Source organism: Podarcis pityusensis, assembly GCF_964106645.2.
Source record: "Podarcis pityusensis genome assembly, chromosome: 14".
NCBI lineage: Eukaryota > Metazoa > Chordata > Lepidosauria > Squamata > Lacertidae > Podarcis > Podarcis pityusensis.
Window position 1 is genome coordinate 52,846,596 of NC_138039.1, and position 23,838 is coordinate 52,870,433.

Genomic DNA, 23,838 nt, shown 5'->3' on the forward strand with positions numbered 1-23,838 from the left:
GTTACATTACTTGGTGATGTAGTGTCACTGTGATGGAGGCTTCTGGGGGCAAAAAGGGGTGCAGCCATTTTGTTACAAGAGTCCCCACCAGATCATTACTTTGTCATGATGTAGCATAGTTCCTGGGAGGGGGAAGGCAAAGAATATCTCAGTACTGAACATTACTATTATTATTATTATTATTATTATTATTATTATTATTTATACCCCGCCCATCTGGCTGGATTTCCCCAGACACTCTGGGTGTCTTCCAACAAAACACTAAAATACAATAACCTATTAAACATTAAAAACTTCCCTAAACAGGGCTGCCTTCAGATGCCTTCTAAAAGTCAGATAGTTGTTTATTTCCTTGACATCTGACAGGAGGGCGTTCCACAGGGCGGGCGCCACCACCAAGAAGGCCCTCTGCCTGATTCCCTGTAACTTGCCTTCTCACAGCAAGGGAGAAGGCCCTCAGCGCTGGACCTCAGTGTCCAGGCAGAACGATGGAGGTGGATACACTCCTTCAGGTATACTGGGCCGAGGCCGTTTAGGGCTTTAAAGGCACCAGCACTTTGAATTGTGCTCGGAAACGTACTGGGAGCCAGTGTAGGTCTTTCAAGACTGATGTTATATGATCTCGGCAGCCGCTCCCAGTCACCAGTCTAGCTGCCGCATTCTGGATTAGTTGTAGTTTCACCTTTGTAGGTCACCTTCAAAGGTTGCCCCATGTAGAGCGCATTGCAGTAGTCCAAGCAAGAGATAACCAGAGCATGCACCACTCTGGCGAGACAGTCCGCGGGCAGGTAAGGTCTCAGCCTGCATACCAGATGGAGCTGATAAACAGCTGCCCTGGACACAGAATTGACCTGTGCCTCCATGGACAACTGTGAGTCCAAAATGACTCCCAGGCTGTGCACCTGGTCCTTCAGGGGCACAGTTACCCCATTCATGACCAGGGAATCCTCCACACCTGCCCGCCTCCTGTCCCCCCAAAACAGTACTTCTGTCTTGTCAGGATTCAACCTCAATCTGTTAGCCGCCAACCATCCTCCAACCACCTTCAGACACTCACACAGGACCTTCACCGCCTTCACTGGTTTCGATTTGAAAGAGAGGTAGAGCTGGGTATCATCCGCATACTGATGAACACCCAGCCCAAACCCCCTGATGATCTCTCCCAGCGGCTGCATGTAGATGTTGAAAAGCATGGGGGAGAGGACAGAACCCTGAGGCACCCCACAAGTGAGAGCCATGGGGTCTGAACACTCATCCCCCACCACCACTTTCTGAACACGGCCCAGGAGGAAGGAGCGGAACCACTGTATAACAGTGCCCCCAGCTCCCAGCCCCTCTAGATGGTCCAGAAGGATGTTATGGTCAATGGTGTTAAAAGCCGCTGAGAGATCCAGCAGAACTAGGAAACAGCTCTCACCTTTGTCCCTAGCCCGCCGGAGATTATCGACCAGTGCAACCAAGGCAGTTTCAGTCCCATGATGAGGCCTGAATCCCGACTGGAAGGGATCCAAATGGTCCGCTTCTTCCAGGCGTGCCTGGAGTTGTTCAGCAACCACTCACTCAGTCACCTTGCCCAAGAATGGAAGATTTGAGACTGGGCGATAGTTGGCCAAATTGGCAGCATCTAAAGATGGTTTTTTAAGAAGCGGTTTGATAGTCACCTCTTTCAGCAGGTCTGGGAAGGCTCCCTCACAGAGAGAAGCATTCACCACCCACGCCCAGCCCTTCCCAGCTAGCTTTTATAAGCCAGGATGGGCAAGGATCAAGGAGACAGGTGGTTGGTTTCACTCGTACAAGCAGCCTGTCCACATCCTCGGAGGTAACAGATTGGAATTGATCCCACGCAACTTGACTAGACAGGACTCCAGCACTCTCCCTCCCCAGCCCTGCTCCCACGGTGGAGTCTACCTCTTCCCGAATCGGAGTAACTTTATCTGGAAAAAAACTTTGCAAAATCATTGTAGGAGATCATGTGGCCCGTACTAGGCCCCAATGTAGCAGGTGGTTCCACTAAATTGCGAACCACCTGAAAGAGTCTCCTGCTGCTGTTTTCTGCAGATGCAATAGAGGCGGTGAAGAAAGTCTTCTTCGCCATCGCTACCGCCACTTGGTAGGCTTGACATTGAGCTCTAACCCGTGTCAGCTTCAGAATGAGTTATCCGCCACCGGCACTTTAGCCGTCTCATCGATTGTTTCATCGCCCTCAAATCCGTGGAAAACCACGGGGCTGTCTGGGCTCCATGCAATCCGAGAGGGCGCTTCGGAGCCAGACAGTCGATAGCCCTGGTTAACTCCACATTCCAACAGGCCACCAGGGAATCAGCTGAAAGGCCATCAACATGGGATAAAGCATCCCCTACAACTCTCTGGACGCGGGTGGCGCTGTGGGTAAAACCTCAGCGCCTAGGACTTGCCGATCGCATGATCGGCAGTTCGAATCCCCGCGGCGGGGTGCTCTCCCGTCGTTCGGTCCCAGCGCCTGCCAACCTAGCAGTTCGAAAGCACCCCCGGGTGCAAGTAGATAAATAGGGACCGCTTACCAGCGGGAAGGTAAACGGCGTTCCGTGTGCTGCGCTGGCTCTCCAGATGCAGCTTGTCACGCTGGCCACGTGACCCGGAAGTGTCTGCGGACAGCGCTGGCTCCCAGCCTATAGAGTGAGATGAGCGCACAACCCTAGACTCTGGCAAGACTGGCCCATACGGGCAGGGGTACCTTTACCTTTACAACTCTCTGGAAACCATTTGGATCCAGTAAGTGGGGGGGGTGGACCATCTGAATTGGTCCCACCTCCCTGCAGAGGGGAAGGGTCGTGGAGAAGTCCATTTGCACCAGGAAGTGATCTGACCATGGCACTTCTTTCGTTTTGCTTTTACTTAATGTCAGATCACCAACATCCATAGAGGTGAACACCAGGTCTAAGGCATGTCCGCAGCTATGGGTTGGGCCAAACTTATTCAGGGACAGCCCCATGGAGGCCATGCTTTCCACAAAGTCCCAATCAGTCCCTTGTAAGGTTGTGTCGGCATGGATGTTAAAATCCCCTAGGACAACCAAACTAGGTGTCTCCAGGAGAACATCCGCCACAACCTGAAGCAGCTTGGGCAGGGAATCCTTGGTGCAGCGGGGAGGTCGGTACACCAAAAGGAATCCTGTACTGCCCCTATTGCCCAACTTCCAGAACATGCACTCAGAGAACTGGGTGTTCCCAATAGGATGCCTGGTGACTTCCTAAAAATCACTGCAACCCCCCCCCCCCGCCCACAAGGCCTGGGTTGCTGTGCATAAGAGAAACCTGGTAGACAAGCAGCGGCAAGGACAGGCCCATCTGCTTCACCCAACCAAGTCTCTGTTACACATGACAGGTCAAGTCCTCCATCCATGATGGCAGTGGATGGCAGTGGTCTTATGAATCATTGACCTGGCATTGCACAGCAGCACCTTCAAGTCATGTGGGTATCCCTTGCTGATTCTAGTATCCGTCCGGTCAGGACCAGACCCGGAGGCAGGGATAGTCCTCAAACAACGACTAATCCTGCCTCCTCTGTAATGACACGGTCTGGTCTTAGCATAACTCCTCCTCCTACCTGTGATCACTGAGATCGGTTGTCCCAGTGCATCCCCCCTGTGGAACATGCCCCAGCCATTTTGTTGGCTGGGACCCACTCCCCGGCAGCCCTCCCCTTAAGAACAAAATAAAACTCTTTTAAAAAAAACCACAATAAAACAATACTAACAAAAAACTGTAAAAATTACAAACACATCAAAATCAAACAAATTCCCAAGCCCAACCAAACATCCATCCCACCCCCCACCCCCAAAAAAAATTCAAAAGGGAAAAAGAAAATTTCAAAACATTTTAAAAAGAACTCTGCACCCCTCCGAGTCCTCCTGGACAGCAGCAGCAGTAGCAGCAACCGTCCTTATGAGGCCTGTCAGGCCCCACGCTGGGCCAAGTAGTGAGTGGCAGGAGCAGGGCCCTTAGGCACTCACGCAGGAGTCCTTCCTATGCACTGGAGATTGCTGTCCATTGGGATTTGTGGGGTGGAAGGAGGAGAGGCCAACAGGATGTGGAGCCAGAGCCAATGACAGGCAGAACCAATTAATAGTTTTGTCCCAGTCTTCCTCCCTACTGCTGAGATGTAAAAGGAGCAATACTGAGATCAAGGAGGATGGAGCTGGCAGACAAGGCAAGCCCCTTGACTACTTGTAAGTAGGAAGGAAGGCAGGTGGGGCTGGCTGAGGGCAGGCTGAGGTTGGTGGGGCAGTTCCCCCTGCCCCCCAGTGGGCCAGCCTCCACTGTTCCTATCAGTAGTCATCAAGACCAAATCTGGTAACCATTTGGCAGGAACACAAATGATCAGAGTTGCCTATATTCTGTCTGTACTCCAGGTATGCTAGCTTTCCATGTATGGAAATGAGGACCTGGTGCTCAATTTGTCATCCCAATGGCCTCTGGTTCTCATCTCTTTTGAAATAAAGACAGTGTCTAACATGTGGGGTGGGAAAGTGTTAAGGCATATAGGAACATAAAAATAAACAATGCAAAGAAGATGCAAATAGACTTAAATAATTTATTCTGGGCACCAGATTTGGTAAATTGGGGAGATGGTGCAGTATACAGAAGGCCCCAGCAGTTGCCAAGGCTATTAACACTGATACTGTCCATTTCTTAGACTGTACCTCCCAAAAGAAGTTTGCATCCAGTCATCCTATATAAGCCAAGTGCACTGAATATGCTATTGCTACTTAACATATTTTAATAGATTGCCAACATAAAAAAAAACTTTTTTTGCAAGTTCACAAGTGCAGGTCAAGCAAAATCTTTAGAAACAGCCTCTACAAAATTGGGGGCCGACATTAAGATGCCAATGGTACAAATTATTGTGAAGACCGAAAAAGCCATCAAACAGAGGCGGTCCACAACAGAAGCAGCAAACTTCCATTCATTGCAAATGGCTTCTGCCTCATCCTGGTCTCGGAACCGGTTGGCGATATATCGGACCTCCTCTAGGATCTTTGCCAGTTCTGGGTCAGTTTCAGATGGATGTCCACTGTGAAGGAGGTTGTCTTCGTCAGTCGGGGAGCAAGTCATTCTCCCACAAATCACACCGGAATCAGTGGTAGGGGTGCAATGGACACCTTCCAGGCCTCTGAAGCCTATGTAGAGCATATTCCCATTACTGGATTGCTGCCCACTCACAGTGTTTACATCTATGCTGGACATACTGCATCGACGCTGTTTATGCTGGCATGCTGGTCGCACTTTGTCCTCCCCTGGTCTTTTCATTCTCAGGAACCAGGCACACCAGTTGAGAAGGATGATTCTGGTCTGGGAAACATGTATAAAAACACACCGTAGCTATTATATCTTGGAAGATATCTGGCCCCTTCCATGTTACTTGCTTGTCTAGCAATGGCCAATGAGCCCTGTGCCTGCACTCCACTCTGGTTCATACATTCAGTTGGGGGCTAGCACTACAAGAGTGTGGAGGAGGAGCAGTCTTTAAAGGGGAGCCCAAAGCACAGTGGAAGAGCACATTCTTAGCATGCAGGAGGTGCCAGGTTCAATGCCTAGAATATCCAGCCGCAACAGGGATGGGCGCCTGTGGCTCTCCAGATGTTGCTAGATAACTTTAGGAAGAAAGTAAGTGCTGTTGGACTATGAAATGGACTACTGTAGAAGGTGGTGGACCCTCCTTCACTGGAAGTTTTTAAATGGAGGTTGTATGGCCATCTGCCAGGGATTCTTTAGCAGTGATTCTTCATTGCAGGACTGGGCTGGATGACCCCTGGGGTCCCTACCAACTCTACAGTTCTATGATTCTTTCCGTCCCTACCTGTGACCCTCCAGATGTTATTTGACTCCTGCTTCCATCAGCCAACATGGCCAATGGTAAGGGATGATGGGAGTTTTAGTTCAGCAACATCTGGAGGGCCACATGTGCTAGTTACATGACTAGCCAGTCACATGAAGGCCAGCTTACACAATTCTCCCCTCAAAAGAGTGAGGGAAAGATCATATTACTTAGGTACACACTTGGATGGCCCAGGTTGTACTGGATGCTACAAAAAGGCTCCTGTTGCTTCTCTACTTCTTCTACTGCCAAACTGTCCTAGCTGAATGTATGAGCAGGGCTGGCCCACCCATGAGGCAAGATGAGGCAACCGCCTCAGGCAGCAGGATCCACGGGGGCAGCAGATTCCAATTTAGATCTTTCTCTCCCCTCCCCGCCCCGTTCCTGATGTAGTTCTTCCCTCACCCTTTCTTCCCTAGTGAGGAGAGGGGCTCCATTTTGGGGTCCACCTCAGGGGCCGAAATGTTTTTGGCTGTTGTGTATGAGCCAGGGTCTTGTGAAATCAAACCTCCCCATTGGCTTCTGAGCCACACATGTGCAAAGTGTCTTCCAGATAAACTACTTTACAAAAACCTTTTTGTTCAGATCTCAATCTCTCTCTCTTAAGACAATAATGTCTAGGCTTTGCAATTTGCCCAGTTTCCTCCTGTTTTCATCTCAAACTCTCCAAAATCAAAATACTGTTTTCAATCAAATTTAACACACTATTTTTAATCATCTTCAGTTTTGCATTTTTTATTGACAGTTCAAACTCTCTCGGTGCAGGAATGTTTAAGAGCTATTCTTAAACCAGATGTTGGGGATATATATATCACCTAATGCAAAAAAAAAAAAAAAAGATCTCACAGAAACTCATAAACCACTTTTGAATATCCTGTCTCCATCCTCTCTACTGTTTGTTAAGAAACTACCTGGTGATTAGCGAAATCAATGGTCCATCTTGCCTAGCACACTCAGCCCTGACTGGTAATAGCTCACAAAGGTCTCAAGCAGAAGTCCTGAGATCATTTTTATGGGAGGGCATCATGATGGACCTTGATGCCTTATTCCATACAGCCTAACATACTGCCTTTCATTTGACAACATAGAAGGAGTATGTATTTAAACATAGTGAAGTCTGAAGACACAAATGCATACATATGTTTGTTTGGGATGAGTAGAATCTGCTCCAATGGCTGAGATCTGACTGCAGTTTGAAGCACGTCCAGCCACTTCATAAGTAAAGATTTTTAGAAATGTTTTTTGAAGTTAGAAGGATAGGAGACCAGGGACCAGGCAGAAAAATCCAAGGTTCAGGTCCCCTGAGCCACTCACTAGCAATGCTCCTGACCTGTTGCCTCCAGAACTCCACCTCCCATCATCCTTGACCATTGGCCATGGTGGCTGAAGGGCCACAGGTCCCCCATCTCTGATGTATGGCTGAACTATGCTTGCAAAGACATACGTGTTATCAAACCATTTCCGTTTGCTGCCTCATCCAACTAATATCTGGGGAACAAGAATGACTTGCCTGCTCCTGTAGCAGGACTGTGATCTGCAGGGTTTCAGTTATATATAGACAGGGAGGGGAAAATATGCATCATCTGGGCTCTTACCCACTTGGGCATTTTCCCCCCATCTGGATCATGGTGGTGATACTGCAAAACGATCACGGTAACCACAACTGAAAGTCCGACAATAATCATGGTGCTTGCAAAATACTGTGCTGCAAATGGAGAGAAGAAGAAGATGAAGAGGAGGAGGAGGAAATAATGACCAGGTTATGGGGGGAATTTAGGCTGCAATGCCACTTCAAATAGCTGTCATTCACCTAATAGTCTAACATTGTAGTCCAAACGCTGTTGGATTACAACTCCCACCATTCCTGGCCATTGGCCATGCTGGCTGGGGACTGATGGAAGCTTGAGTCTAAGGACAGTCTGGAAAGCCATGGGAGAGAGGACAGTGCAGTTGGTACAGCATGAGACTTAATCTCAGGATCATGGGTTTGAGCCCTACATTGGGGAGATTCCTGCATGGCAGGGAGTTGAACTAGATGACCCTTGTAGTCCCTTCCAACTCCACAAATATTGGATAGCCCTACATCCTGGATCCAAAGGATGAAGTGCACAGAGCCCCCTGTGGATATGGGCATTTTATTCTATCCTGCCAGAAAGTAAGCACGGGATGAGTGCAAGACAGGAAATACTTCTGCACATGTGCAGTATTTAATTCCTTTTATTTATTCATTGCATTTATACCTCACCTCTCCTCCAAGGAGCCCAAGGTGGTGTCTCTGGTTCTCCACTTCTCCATTTTATCCTCACAACAAATCTGTGAGTTGGGTTAGACTGAGAGGCAGTGACCCAAGGTCACCCAATGCGGATTTGAACCCTGGTGTAACCACACTGACTCTCTTTTTATAGAATGAATGAAGAGATTAGAAGCCCCTACATGTTGGAGGCTATGGGTCATGGCAGTAGAATTAACCACTTAATTGACTACCAGCATCACAGCATAAACCTTTTACTTTTAAGCATTGTAATTTCTTTCCTCACCGAATATTTGCCAACTGTGCAATTTCCTACCCCCAAACCATAAGCCAAGACTTCTAAACCAGTAAATCTACTGAACACACACAATTCCTGATCTATATTATTGTGGCCTTGTTGCAAGTTTGAATATAAAATTGCTCACTGAACATTAATACTGCTGTTACTCACCTATTAATGGCACTGAATCAGATGTCGCTGGCATAATTTCAGCCACCAGGAGCATAAATACTGTGAGGGAGAGTAAAACGGTGATTCCTGAAAGGCAAAGTGACAGATTAGAGAACTGGGCCAAAACAAACAAGATGAATTTTAACAGGGAGAAATGTAAAGTATTGCACTTGGGCAAAAAAAAATGAGAGGCACAAATACAAGATGGGTGACACCTGGCTTGAGAGCAGTACATGTGAAAAGGATCTAGGAGTCTTGGTTGACCACAAACTTGACATGAGCCAACAGTGTGACGCGGCAGCTAAAAAAGCCAATGCAATTCTGGGCTGCATCAATAGGAGTATAGCATCTAGATCAAGGGAAGTAATAGTGCCACTGTATTCTGCTCTGGTCAGACCTCACCTGGAGTACTGTGTCCAGTTCTGGGCACCACAATTCAAGAAGGACACTGACAAACTGGAACGTGTCCAGAGGAGGGCAACCAAAATGGTCAAAGGCCTGGAAACGATGCCTTATGAGGAACGGCTAAGGGAGCTGGGCATGTTTAGCCTGGAGAAGAGGAGGTTAAGGGGTGATATGATAGCCATGTTCAAATATATAAAAGGATGTCACATAGAGGAGGGAGAAAGGTTGTTTTCTGCTGCTCCAGAGAAGCGAACACGGAGCAATGGATCCAAACTACAAGAAAGAAGATTCCACCTAAACATTAGGAAGAACTTCCTGACAGTAAGAGCTGTTCGACAGTGGAATTTGCTGCCAAGGAGTGTGGTGGAGTCTCCTTCTTTGGAGGTCTTTAAGCAGAGGCTTGACAACCATATGTCAGGAGTGCTCTGATGGTGTTTCCTGCTTGGCAGGGGGTTGGACTCGATGGCCCTTGTGGTCTCTTCCAACTCTATGATTCTATGATTCTATGAAAGTATTGATACGGAATCAGGACATAAAGGCACTCTCGGGGTTGAGGAAAAGAGGAATGAAATTATTAAGAGGCTCACATACTAATGAAAATATGTATTTCTTCCCCTACAAGGAAAGGTTGCAGAGCTTGGGGCTTTTTTATTTAGAAAAAAAGGCAAGTAAGAGGTGACATGATAGAAGTTTATAAAATTATTCATGATATATAGAGAGAAGATAAAGAAAAGCCTCACCCTCTCATATAACACTAGGACATGTGGGTGAGATCCTGTGGTCAGAAATAGTCAAAGAGAAGGGAATCCAAGAAGGATGGGAGATTCTATAAGGAGAAATATTGAAGGCAGACAATTCCAAAGGCAGACAATTCCAACAAGAATGTGTAAGAAAAGGAAGAAAGGGGAAATCACAAAAGAGGAGTAGACACAACTAGCCAACAGTTGCAAGGTGAAGGTCAGGCTGGCTAAAGCTCAGAATGAGCTTGCAAGAGAGGTTTAAAATAATTTAAAAGGTTTCTGTGGCTATGTTTGAACCAAGAGGAAGAACAAGCAAGTTATAGGTCCTCTGTATGGAGAAGATGGAGAAACGCTATTGGGTGACAGAGCGAAAGCGGAACTGCTCAGCACCTACTTTGCCTCTGTCTTCACCCAAAAGGAAAGTGATGCCCAACCTGGTGATAACAGAATAATTGATGTAAGGAGGGAGCTGCAGCGCAATATAGGAAAAGAGGTGGTAAGAGAGCACTCAGCTACTTTAAATAAATTCAGATCTCCAGGACCTGATGAACTTGATCAACCTGATGAAGGAGCTTGCAGGTGTAATCTCAGACCCTTTGTCTATGACCTTTGAGAATTCTTAGAGAACAGGGGAGGTCCCTGCAGACTGGAGGCGGACAAATGTCCCCAACTTCAAAAGGCGGGAGGCAGAAAAACCAGGTAACTACTGACCGGTGAGCTTGACATCAATACCATAAAATGTCCTAGAACACATAATTCAACAGTCAATCTGTAAGCACTTAGAAAATGATGCTGTGATGACTAAGACCCAGCATGGGTTTCTCAAAAACAAGTCATGTCAGATGAATCTCATTCCTTTTTTTGATAGAGTTACAAATTGGGTGGATATGGGGAATGCTGTAGACATAGTGTATCTTAACTTCAGTAAGGCTTTTGACAAAGTCCCCCCTGAGGAAGCTAGTAAAATGTAGGTTGAATGAGGTAACATTTAGGTGGATTTGTAGCTGGATGACTGACTGAACCCAAAGAGTACTCATTAATGGTTCCTCACCATCCTGGGGAAAAGTGACAAGTGGGGTGCTGCATGGTGGTGTCCTGGGCACGTTGTTGTTCAATGTGTTTATTAAAAAGACTTGGACAAAGGAATTAAGGGAATGCTCATGAAATTTGCAGATGACACCAAACTGGGTACATTTGAAAAGGATCTAGGGGTCTTAGTGGACCACAAGCTGAACATGAGTCAACGGTGTGATGCAGCAGCAAAAAAAATCCAATGCTATTCTAGGCTGCATCAACAAAAGCCTAGTGTCCAGATCAAGGGAAGTAATAGTACCACTCTCTTCTAACTTGGTCAGACCACATCTGGAATACTGTGTCCAATTCTGGGCATGCACCACAATTTAAGAAGGATGTTGACAAGCTGAAATGTGTGCAGAGGAGGGCAACCAAAATGATCAAGGGTCTACAAACCAAGCCTTACGAGGAGTGCTTGAAGGAGCTGGGTATGTTTAGCCTGGAAAAGAGGAGAATAAGAGAGATATGACAGCCATCTTCCAATATTTCAAGGGCTGTCACATGGAAGAGGGAACAAGCTGTTTTCTCCTGCTCTGGAGGGCAGGACTTTCTGACAGTAAGAGTTGTTCAGCAGTGGAACAGACTCCCACAAGTGGTGGTGGACTCCTTTCTTGGAGGTTTTTAAGCAGAGGTTGGATGATCATCTGTCATGGATGCTTTAGCTGAGATTCCTGCATTGCAGGGGTTGGATTGGATGACCCTTGAGGTTCCTTCCAACTCTACGATTTTATGATTCTATGAGTTGTTGGAGGCTGAAGGGGCAACAGGATTTGGTGAGCAAGGAGAGCCTGTGACAGAGAGCAGTTCTGACTCAGAGGCTGAAGCAGAGGTGGGGGTGGGGCAAAGGCTGCAGAAGAATACAGATTGTCCTACTGTGACAAGCTCCCCTCCCCACTTGTCTCCAAGGACACACAGAGTGATGCACAGAGTGGAACAGAGATTGGAGATGCCCCGTTGCAGTTTGAGACTGCTTGGGAAACTTCTGGCAAAGTAGGAGGCTTGGAGGTGGGTGAAGGTGGGGAACCTCAGTCCTGAGAACTGCTCTACTGGGGCAAAACTTGCTGGGATGTATTGCTGAGTTGTATGCCGTTTCTTTGAATAACGAGTTAGCTTCTCGGAGAAACTCTTGTTTCTTGCTTGCTGACCTGCATCTGACTCCAGTCCTGACAGCAGGCTTCCTTTGTTTCCTATATGTGCAGCCTTAATTGCATTACTACTACTACTACTACTACTACTACTACTACCACTCTTAAAGAAAACTTCATTAGATCCTTTAGACCTATCCAATTACCGCCCAGTTTCAAATCTTCCATATCTGGGTAAGGTAATTGAGAGAGTGGTTGCTGAACAGTTTGGTAGGTTTCTGGAGGAAACATCGGCTTTAGATCCATTTCAGTCCGGGTTCCGTCCTGGTTTTGGGACCGAGACGGCTCTGGTTGCCCTAACAGATGATCTCCGTAGACAACTGGATCGGGGCGGGTCAGGAAGGCTGATCCTTTTAGATTTGTCAGCGGCCTTTGACATGGTCGATCATGATCTTCTGGACCACCGCCTCGCAGACGTGGGGATACAGGGCAAAGCCCGTAAATGGCTGTGCTCTTTTATCTCTGGTCGGGGACTCAGGGTGGAGCTAGGGAGGGAAATGTCGTCGTGCCATTCCTTGGTGTGTGGAGTGCCACAGGGCGCAATTCTCTCCCCGATGCTTTTTAACATCTTTATGCGCCCCCTTGCCCAGATTATCCGGAGCTTTGGGCTGGGCTGTCACCAATATGCTGATGACACTCAGCTCTATCTGCTGATGGATGGCCACACCGACTCAGCCCCGAACACACTGACCAGATGCTTGGAAGCTGTGGCTAGATGGTTTCGTGGGAGCCGACTGAAACTAAATCCTTCAAAGACAGAGGTCCTATGGCTGGGTCGGGATGGCATGGGGATGAAGGACCAACTCGAGATTAAGATTAAGATTTGAGATTAAGAAGCAGGCTTTCTTCTATGTTGGGATACGGTTGGATGCCATTTTGAACCAAGATGATGGACTGGGGCTGTGTATACACCATACATTTTAAGCACGACTCCTCCCCCCCCCCCCCAAAAAAAAATCCCTGGAAATAGTTTACCCCTCACAGAGCTTGAAATCCCAGACTACAGCTCCCAGGATTCTTTTGGGGATGTCATGTGCTTTCATGGTATGTACACAGTTTGATCCTTTCAAAACCTGCAATTTTTGAGGGGGCGGGGAGGCTGCTGTTCTTTTCCTACATCTATATTTCCCTGGGTTCATGGCCGTTGCAAGAAGTACCTGTGGGGCACTGAGAGCCTGGGATTGTTTATTTGTTTGCTTTTTTCTTAAATTCAGCCACAGTAGACTTTTAAAAAAAGAATTAAAGCTTCATTTAAGTTATATATAGAGAGAGAATATAGAGATATAGATATAGATGATATAGATATAGATAGATAGATATAGATATAGATATAGATATAGATATAGATATAGATATAGATATAGATATAGATATAGATATAGATATAGATATAGATATAGATATAGATATAGATGATATAGATATAGATATAGATATAAATATAGATATAGATATAGATATAGATATATAGATATAGATATAGATATAGATATAGATATAGATATAGATATAGATATAGATATCTTCCTTTGCTCTGCTATAATGATGGTGGTGGTGATGATCGTGATAAAAAATCCACACAAAGAGCTCTTGTGAACTCCACAAGGAGGACAATTACAAGGCCTCTACAATCCATCATAGAGATGTAGAGTGGGAAGGTATCCCAAGGGTAATGCACTTCAACCCCCTGCAATGCAGAAATAATTATAACCAAAGAACCAAATCTCTTCCCATCTGAAAGTTATTCCTATTGTTGAGCCCAAACCTCCTTTCTTGTAATCCATTGGTTCAGGTTTTGCCCTTTGAAGCAGCAAAAAAGAAGCTTGCTACATCTTCCATATGGCAGCCTTTCAGATATTTCAAGATAGTTCACCTCTCAGTCTTCTCTTCTTCATGCTAAACATACCCCGCTCCCTTAATCATTTCTCATAAGGTTTGGTTTCCAGACCCTTGGTCATCTTGGTCATCGTGCTCTGCACACCTTCCAGCCTGTCAATACCTTTCTTAAACTGTGCACGCACAGCCGCCAGGGAATTTTGAGGAGGTCCCTTCCTTGAAAAAAATTGGGGGGCCCAATGGCACACCTGCCCACACCCACACAGCCCTCTCACACCTTCCCCTAATTGAAGGTGGTTGGAGTATCTTGACTTCTCCTGTGGTGGGACTGAGTGGCTGTGCAAAGAACAAACAGCAGCACCATGTTTCTGGGTCAGAGGGGGCAGGTGGTGGAGGTACGGGGTGCTGCTATTGCCTGGGTTTAGGGTTAACGAGGCATGGAATGGGGTGCAGCCAACATCATCCTAGGAGAGGGAGGGGAGACACTTTATGTCTGTTGTCCCTACTCAGCCACACATCCCAATACATTAGCAGAAAAATAGTACAATATCCCTCATGAGGGTGGGGATACTTGAAAAATGTCTAGCCAAAATTCATGCAACAAATGGATGAATTTAAAATCTGCATTAGAACTACAGACACATTTCCTTCTTTTTAAAAGATGCAAACTGGTGCAGAAATGTAGTGAACTTCAGAATGGGGGGGGGGGGGATGAAAGTGAAAGAAATTGCATTTGACAGATTCATCCATCCCATTTCCAGGGTACATATACAGTCTGCACTGCAGTATCCCTCCTTCTGTGATTGTGCCATGAATAGGTTCTGTCCCCTTTTCATTCATCTTCCTTCTCTCTCTATCCCTGGGCCATGCATTCTGTGACTTCTTGAGAGTTTCCACTTGTAATAGGTGGTGGGTTGACATAGCAGCCGGCACAGCGATTTCTTCAAGTAGCTCTTTATTATGGTAAGCTGGAATAGAACTAACTGCGAACAGCTCAGCCGGCCTGTATTTATAGGCAGCCGGCTGTCAACATTGTAACCACAACAGCCCAGAGTTCCCGCCTAAAATAACTGCCGCGGACCTGAGTGAAAACTATCTACAGACCTGAGTGAAAACTATATACAGTATCCCCCTGTTGGCCCAGGGTGAAACTACACTACATAACACCCCTCCCCACCGAGATAAGGCGTTAGTTACAATCGTAATGGTTTCCTTATATACAGCACTACGCGTAATGGTTCAATTAAGCACAAAAGCATATCGGTTACATTTCCCATACTTAGACCAACAGTGATACCTGTCCAACAACATAGTCCTTTAAATAAGTTGGGCGCTTGGAAACTCTGCCAGACCGCCGGGGACTGGTAGCCAAGTCCGGAGGGCCACACAGTTCTCGCTGAGGCTGTGGTGCGACCCTAGGTGGCGTTGGAACCAACTCCCCTGGATCCGCTGCTGTGGGTGGAGCCTCCGCAAGTGGAGTGGTCTGAGTCTGTTCTGAAACGGCTTGGTTCGGCTCCACGCTGGCAGTTTGTGAGGGAGGTGTAGGTGGGGCCTCGCCATCTGTACGTGTCTCTTCTGGAGCCGCAAGCGCAGTTGGGGGCACCTCGGTAGTGTCCAAGTCCCCAACCCTGCGCCTAAGCTGGTCTATGTGCCGTCGCCACAAGCGTCCGTCTTCGAGTGCCACCTGGTACGAGCGAGGTCCAGTGACTCCCACTACTGTGGCTGGCACCCAAGGGATGTCCCCCACATAGTTCCGGGCAAAGACCTGGTTTCCTGGGACAAATGACCGTGGTGCGTTGGCACAGCCTGGGGGTTCAGCCACGGCAAAGTCTGGGTGTAGCCGGTCGAGCGGTGACCTGAGGCGGCGGCCCATAAGCAGTTCAGCAGGACTCCTCCCTGTGGCCGCATGAGGGGTGATGTGTTGCACGAACAAGTATTCGGCGACCCGCTCATGCCAGTCTCCCCGGTCCAGGCGCGCCAGTGCCTCTTTTGTCGAGCGCACCATTCTTTCCGCTTGCCCGTTGCTGGATGGATGAAAAGGTGCCGTTAGGGCATGGCGGATGCCCAGTCCCAAAAGATACCGCTCAAACGTGCCTGACGTGAACTGCGGTCCGTTGTCAGAGACAAGGACATCAGGACACCCAGGCGTTGCAAACAGGCCTCGCAGCACCCGGATGACAGCTTCGGTAGTGGTGGAGGGCATCAGGGCGACCTCCAGCCATTTGGAATAGGCGTCCACCACTACCATAAAGGTCCGGCCGTGAAAGGGGCCAGCCAGATCGATGTGCACCCTCGACCAGGGTGTCTTTGGCGTCTCCCAGGTGTGTCCCTTAGCTGCCGGTGGTGCAGGCCTCGACTCCTGGCACGCTTGACAGGCGGACACCCAGGCAGTGATGGCATCGTCCATATTAGGCCACCAGACGTAACACCGAGCCAACGCCTTCATTTTGACAATTCCCGGGTGGCCAACGTGCAGAGCCTCCAGGACGCGCTGACGGAGTCCCTGGGGAATCACGACGCGGTCTCCCCACAGCAGGCAGCCACGATGAGCTGAGAGTTCATGTTGTCTGGTTGCGAAGGGCTGGAACTCCGATGCAAAAGGCCCTTGTGGCCACCCCCTCCACACCCAGTTGAGCACCCGGCTGATGGTGCGATCCTGGGCAGATGCGGAGGCCACAGTGGCAGCCGATACAGGCGCTGCCGGAAGATCCTCAATCAGAAGGAGCGATGAAGCTGGAGCCGGGTCTTCCACAAATGCTGTAAGAGGGCAACGGCTGAGGGCGTCGGCATGGCCCATCGATTTCCCCGGGCGATGGATGAGCCGGTAGTGGTAGGCAGCCAGGAAAACAGTCCTTCGCAGCATGCGTGGTGAGAGGACCGGTGGAGTTGGACGATCACCGGCGAGGAGGCCCAGGAGTGGCTTGTGGTCAGTGATGAGGTCAAAAGTCCTGCCATAGAGGTATTCATGGAACCTCTTCACTCCAGCCACAAGTGCCAATGCCTCCTTGTCGAGCTGGCTGTAATTCCGTTCCGTCGGAGATAATGTCCTGGAAAAGTAGGCGAGCGGTGCTTCTCTTCCATCTGGAAAACGGTGACTAAGGACAGCACCGATGCCAAAAGGTGAGGCGTCGCAGGCAAGGACCAGCGGCCTGGATTCACTGTACTGTACCAGCACACTGTCTGAAGAAAGGAGAGCCTTGACCGCGTTGAAGGCCGCCGTCTCCCGATGACCCCAGGCCCAAGGCGTCTTAGTGCTAAGGAGTCGGTGAAGAGGCTCAGCCACTGTGGCTTTGTGGGGCAGGAACATGTTATAAAAGTTCAGCAGCCCCAGGAATGCCTGCAACTCCGTTTTGTTCTTTGGGGTGGGGGCCTGCTGGATAGCGCGGATCTTGGATGTGGTTGGATGAAGACCGGAGGCATCGATAAGATAGCCCAGGAACTCTACCTGTGGAACGGCGATCTGGCACTTCTCCCTCTTTACCTTGAGCCCGGCCTCCTGGAACCTGGTCAGGACGGCACGGAGGCGCTCGAACAGCTGCTGGTGTGAGTCTGCAGACACCAAGACGTCATCAAAATATGGTACCACGCCCGGAAGCCCTTGCAGGAGACGCTCCATAAGGCTTTGGAAGATGCCAGGAGCCACACTCACCCCGAACTGCAACCGGCGGCAACGGAAAGCCCCCCCCTGGGTGACGATCGTCTGGGCTTCAGCAGTGGCATCATCGACTGGCAGTTGTTGATAGGCTTGGGCAAGGTCCAGCTTAGCGAAGACCTTACCCTCACCCAGGGAATGCAGCAGGTGTTGGACAACAGGAACCGGATAAGCGTGCTGCTGAAGTGCCTTGTTGATCGTGCACTTGTAGTCAGCGCAGATTCTCACCGACCCATCTGGCTTGACAGGCGTGACGATGGGGGTTTCCCACTTTGCGTGGTCAACCGGCTCCAAAACTCCTTGGGCGATCAGTTTGTCCAGTTGTTCATCCACCTTAGCCTTGAGAGCAAAGGGAACCCGGCGTGGCTTTAGCTTGATGGGGGCGACTTGTGGATCAAGGCTAAAGGAGATGGGCGTACCTGTATATTGGCCCAAGGTGCCGTCAAAAACCTCGGCAAAGTCTTTGACCAGACCCTCAGTCTCTGCGTTAGAGATGCAGTTGATGCCGGTGACTTCCAGGCCGAGGGCATCAAACCAGTCTAGCCCTAGGAGGCTTGGCCGCTGACCTTCGACCACCACCAACCGGAGCAGGCCCGAAAAATCCTTGAAGGCGATCCGGAACCGGCCAACGCCTACCACGGGAATGTCGTTTCCCTGGTAGTCTCTCAGGTGTACGCGGTGAGAGTCGAGTTGCCTTTTGGACACTCTGGGTACCAGTCTTTTGATGGTGCTCCATGACACGATGGACAGGGCAGACCCGGTGTCGATCTCCATGTCACATGGAGCTCCTTCAATGAGCACCGTGACGTTCAGCTTGCGTCGCGTAGGCGAGTCGGTTTGGCCAATCGTGGTTCCAGACGGGCAGCGGCAGTTGGTGAGAGCGAAACAACTTTCCTTGGCAGACTGGAGTGAAGACTTGGACTTGCGAATCGATGAAGGGGGGGTGTCAGACGGAGCCGATCGGCAGACCTTAGCGATGTGGCCCCTTCTGGAACACTTCCTACAGATGGCGTCTCTGAATCGACACTTGGCACGGGAATGGTTGCCTCCGCAGCCAGCACATTCCGGTTGGCCCTTGGACTTCTGTTGGAACTTCCTGCGCTCCCGCTTTGTCTGGTGCACGTCATCGTCTTCACTGGAGGATCCCTCCTCACTGCTGGCCTTTTCATGATGCACCGGAACTGGCTCCCTAGCAAGACGCGGGCTGCTGGACTTGCGGATCTCCTGGGCGGAGCGTTCAGCAGCTTCTGAGGCCACAGCCTCCTCAATGGCTTTCTGTAGCGTGAGGTCTGGCTTGGCTAGGAGGCGCCGTTGCAGATGGATGTCCCGGACCCCGCAGACGATTCGATCCATCAGGGCATCGTCTAAGTCTCGGAACTCACAGTGCATTGCAGCCTGTCGCAGGGCGGTGGTGTAGTTGTTGATTGACTCCCCCTCTGCCTGGTTCCGGTGGTAGAACGCATGGCGGGCAGCAATCTTGGACGGCTTTGGTGCGTAGTGGTTGCGGAGCTTCTCTTGGATCGTGTCCCATGGTGTTGCCTGGACTGCTTCAGGCGCAACCAACGCTCGGGCCGTCTCAAACACCTCAGGCCCACAGAGGCTGAGGAATAGGCCCCGCTTCCGCTCCTGTGATACTTCTGTCAGCTCGTTGGCTTGGAGGTAGCAGTCGAACCGAGCGAGGTAGGAGTCCCATGATTCAGAGGCTGGCGCAAACGGCGGTAGAGGCACAAGTGAAGCCATGATTCCGATGCCGGCGTGAAGGGCGATGGATGGAACACAGTGCTCTAGCCAGAACAGTCAGCTCTGAATTGGTTCTGCCCAGTGATTTCGCTCAGTGATTTCGCTCTGTGATTCAGCTCAGTGATTCAGCTCAGTTCAGAGGCTGGCCGCATCTGGCTGTGCTCTGATGTCCATCAATCCCACCTTCGTCGCCAGAGTTAGGTGGTGGGTTGACATAGCAGCCGGCACAGCGATTTCTTCAAGTAGCTCTTTATTATGGTAAGCTGGAATAGAACTAACTGCGAACAGCTCAGCCGGCCTGTATTTATAGGCAGCCGGCTGTCAACATTGTAACCACAACAGCCCAGAGTTCCCGCCTAAAATAACTGCCGCGGACCTGAGTGAAAACTATCTACAGACCTGAGTGAAAACTATATACAGTATCCCCCTGTTGGCCCAGGGTGAAACTACACTACATAACAGGTTCTGTCCCCTTTTCATTCATCTTCCTTCTCTCTCTATCCCTGGGCCATGCATTCTGTGACTTCTTGAGAGTTTCCACTTGTAACTACTTTCTCCTTGCCAGAAACTGACTGTGACATTTAAGCTGAAAATGCATGCAAAATAGCTTTGCTTATAAACAAATAGAATAATATGTTTACCGAGTGAAATCTTCTCCCCAGAGTCGGCTGGAAGCAGGAAAACGAGAAGGGCAAGAGCTGAGATCAGCACACAGGGGATGAGAAGATTGAGCCCATAATACAGAGTCCTCCGTCGCATCGTCACTGTAAAGGTCACATCTGGATAAGGCTCTTTGCAACAGTCATAGAAAGATTCGGTTCTTTTCCCGGGAACACCTGTGGGGGTGGGACAAAAGGTCTCCTGTGAATTTCACCAAAGCAATTACTAAGAAAAGTCTCCCAGGGTTATTGCTGAGAGCAGATGTGGGCACCTCATGGCTCCCAGGCCATCTGTGGCCCTGGCAGAACTTCACTGAAGCCAACATGGATCCTCCAGCCACCCCACTGTTACCACCAACATCACTACCTGCTTCCAAAGGTTGCTGCCTCCCCATTCAGGGAGCTTAGCAAAGGATTATCTGTCATCAGAAATTATCGTTCTCCAGCCTACCAAATACTGCTTTGGTTGTGTGATACTGGCACCCTGTCTGGTAAGCCGTTGAGGCTACAAGTCAGAGTAGCCGTATGATTGTGATGGGGATGACAGTGTGTGTCAGGAGAGTCATCCCATGTGCTTCCCCCCACATGTAAAACTGCTCTGCCTCCCATCACCCCACCAAGCAGAAGTTTAGCAGCTGAGGGAGCATATCTGTAAGGGGGAAGATAAGGCTAGCAGTGACTACTAGCCATGATGACTATGTTCTGCTTCCACTATTGTCGGTGGCAGGCCTCTGAACACCAGTAACTGTAAATCACAAGTAGGAAGAATGCCTTTGCCTTCATGCCCTGCTTGTCTGGCATCTAGTTGGCCACTGTGAGAACAGGATGCTGCACTAGATGGGCCATTCAGCAGGGTTCTTCATATGTTCTTAGGATGATGCAGAGGTAGCAGGGCTTAACCAACACTCTCCTCCCTGCATATCTCCTTCGTGTGTGTGTGTGTGTGTGTGTGTGTGTGTGTGTGTGTGAACCCAGGTCCCACTCACTGCTGACTCCAATCATAGCACCCCTGATCACTCAGCCACTACCTAGTAGCAAAAAAATGTTACTCCTTCCTGGTCAAAATACTCTTGAGGTATCCACCTTGCTGAAGCTAAGCAAATCTAGCTCTGGTCAATGGTTGGTGGAGGAAACTGCCTGGATTTTGTCAAGCTTTGCTGCCGCTATGTGTAGGCCATCCCTTGGTAGAAGAGGCTTCTTTGTTCTGTTTTAATTTGTTTTGCTAATACTACAGGCAGTGCTGCTTGTAATGGAACAATTCCACTTTCGCTGTCCTAACCACCATATTGTTAACCCCCAAATGACCAAGATTTGTCCTGAGACGTATTGGGGAAGGCAAACTTTTGTGGCCATCAGTGGAGGGTGATCACCCAGATGTTACTCCGACTTGTAGCCTCAATGGCTTATGAGACAGGGCATCAGTATGAACAGTGGGCTCCTCTTCCTCACCCTGGTAACTCACTCTCTTTCCTCAGAGTTAGAAACACCTGGGAGATGTACTTCTACAAGAGACTTCTCAGCACCCGCACCAGTTTACAGTTCCCAGGTTTCCTTGGGGGAAGGCCATGGTCTGTTAGCCTCATTCTGGGTGTGACCTGCACACAAAGTGACCAGAAGCCAAGAAAACAGGAGGGAGGTAGAATTACATCTCCTTGGCAGTACACTTCTAAGGTCTTGCAGAATAGGGATCCCCCTGTGAGATCTCATGAGGAAAGGGAAGGCCGTTTTGCCATGAGAATTACAATTTCACTGGGTCTTCTAGGCCACCGGGCTAGAAGGGATTGACAGGGCTGGAAAGGATTTCCCCCTCCCAATCTCAATTGCTCCCCTGGTTGGGATGGGGGCCACCTTTCCCCAAGTGGACTTATGTTTAGCATTGTATAATTTGGCAGAAATGACATTGGGCAAGAATAGCATTGGAAAGGTGGGCCCCCATAAGGGGCCTGAGGGGAGTGCTGGCTGAGGGATGCCCTAAGCTCGTGCTGGGGCCTCTGCCTGACTGGAATCTCTGTCTCTGGATGCCCAGTGAGAACCTGGATGCTTGGCTTACACCTCAACAGGGTTCAATGCTGTGTGATTCCCATTGAGCGAGGCTGGCACTTCCCCAACCCAGTAAGGTGCCTTTGCAATGGCAGGGGCTGAGGGGAAGGAGGAAGTGATCCTTACCCTACTGCCATGCCAACTCTGCTTACCTTCTGTATTCAAAAAAGATCGGGCCTGATTTCACCCAACACCTGTGCCCTTTCTCAGTTATTACATCACTCTCACTGGGCTGCAGTTTGCATCTACCTTGGCAATGCAAACTCCAGATAAGTGTGTGGTGCAGAGCAGCATGTTCAAACTGTTTAGCCTGTTTTGAAGACTTGTATAATGCAAGGGGCTAAATTCATCTTCAGGCTTATGAGAATTAAACACTGATAATGCAGGCAATGTATAAGAGCATTAACTGAGATTCTGCTTATCCTTTAGGTGCTTTAGAGAAGAAAGGCCCAAATCCCTTAGCCAATTTTTGCAAGTCTTACCCCCAAGCCCTTTCATTCAAACAGATGCTCTGCAGTAGAGCATCTGCTTTGCACGAAGAAGGTCACAGGTTCAATTCCCAGTGGCATCTCCAGGTAGGACTGGGAAATCCCCTCACCTGAAACCCTGGAGAGCAGCTGCCAGTCAGTTTGGGAAACACTGAGATAGATGAACTAAAGGACCAACTCAGTATAAAATAGCTTACTGTGTTTTAGTTTACTTTCCTTTAAACTGTTCTGAATATTTCATTATAAATTGCTACGATACATTCTGGGAACTTATGGTGAAGGGAGAGTAATAAAACAATTAATAAAGTTTCTACTCTGCCAGACTCATGGACATGCCATGAAGCTGAATGTTGGAAGAAAAAGTACTTCTTCATCATGCAGCACTCTGGACCTTCTTCCCCCAGGAGGCAGTGATGGCCACCAACTTGGATGACTTTAAAAGAGGATTAGATCAATACACAGAAGAGGGCTATCAGCAGCTACTAGCAGGGATGGTTATGCTCTGCCTCCTGTCAAGGGCAGCAATGCTTCTGCATATCAGTTGCTGGAAATCACAGGAGGAGAGAGGGCTCTTGTGGTCAAGTGCTGCTTGAGGGTTTCCGACAGACATCTAAGTAAAGAAGAGCCTGGGCAAAGAAAAACATGTTGACATGATACTGGGTGAGATGGGCCATTGACCTGATCCAGCAGGCTCTTCTAAGGTTCTTCCACCAAAGCACTGGACCACTGAGGGCTAGCATCCTATTTTATTTTTAAATTAAACATGTAGGAGAGAGGACTGGCCCACCCTCGTATTGTTCAAGGAATATTATGATCCTTCCCTAATCCTTGGAGCACTTTCCCGCAATCTGAAAATCCAAGGAACAGAAATGTGTGTGAACATGATGACAATGATCTAACACTACTTGTGTTTCAGATGGAATTGAAGATTGACATAAAAAGGCTCAGCTAAACATTTAAACAGGACCCAAGAGAGTATCCCGATGCCACTGACAAGGTTCATTCTAAGGCACATCAGTTCCATCTCTGGAAGCGAATCTCCCTGACTGAACTGAAGGCAACTGCATTTAGGAATATCCATACAGCTTACCGACTAAATCCCACTCGCCATTTGAAATGTATCCAGATATTTCTGCTTCTTGCATTTGCAAATCCAAAGACCATCCACCGTAAGTCCAGGATCCAAACTTCAATTTACATTTCTGGACATCAAAAGGAAACCAGCGCACATCTATGGAGCAAGAACTCTTGAATATTCCTAGATGGATGTTTCGGATGAAGGGAATATATGTATATATATGAGCAGACATTTCTCAGCAATTCTCTCTCTCCCTTTTGTATAGCTGCTCGCAGGAAAATGCCCCCACCCTCTGACATTTAAAACAACTGATCTGCTTGAAAGTGTTTTCCCCCAAAGCTGAATGAAAATAAGAGTATCAAGGTCAGCACCGTCGTTATCAAAACAGTGACATTCTGTACTCTGTCATTTGAGGATTGTTGT

At 48.8% G+C, this 23,838-nt stretch overlaps 1 protein-coding gene across 4 annotated transcripts in view; it reads right to left on the minus strand.

Annotated features, from left to right (window-relative positions):
- Nucleotides 1–4,558: 4,558 nt before the first annotated feature.
- The window catches only part of LOC308462843 (neuronal acetylcholine receptor subunit alpha-7), a 104,468-nt gene continuing 85,188 nt past the window's right edge, over nt 4,559–23,838 (minus strand). For all 4 annotated transcript variants that reach the window (XM_080980793.1, XM_080980794.1, XM_080980792.1 and 1 more), the window contains 5 exons: nt 23,428–23,595; nt 19,792–19,986; nt 8,559–8,645; nt 7,452–7,561; nt 4,559–5,330 (listed from right to left, as the gene is read on the minus strand). In XM_080980793.1, coding sequence (XP_080836919.1) covers nt 4,812–5,330; nt 7,452–7,561; nt 8,559–8,645; nt 19,792–19,986; nt 23,428–23,595 — 1,079 coding nt within the window. In that variant the 3' untranslated portion in view covers nt 4,559–4,811. The remainder of the gene's footprint in view (nt 5,331–7,451; nt 7,562–8,558; nt 8,646–19,791; nt 19,987–23,427; nt 23,596–23,838) is intronic.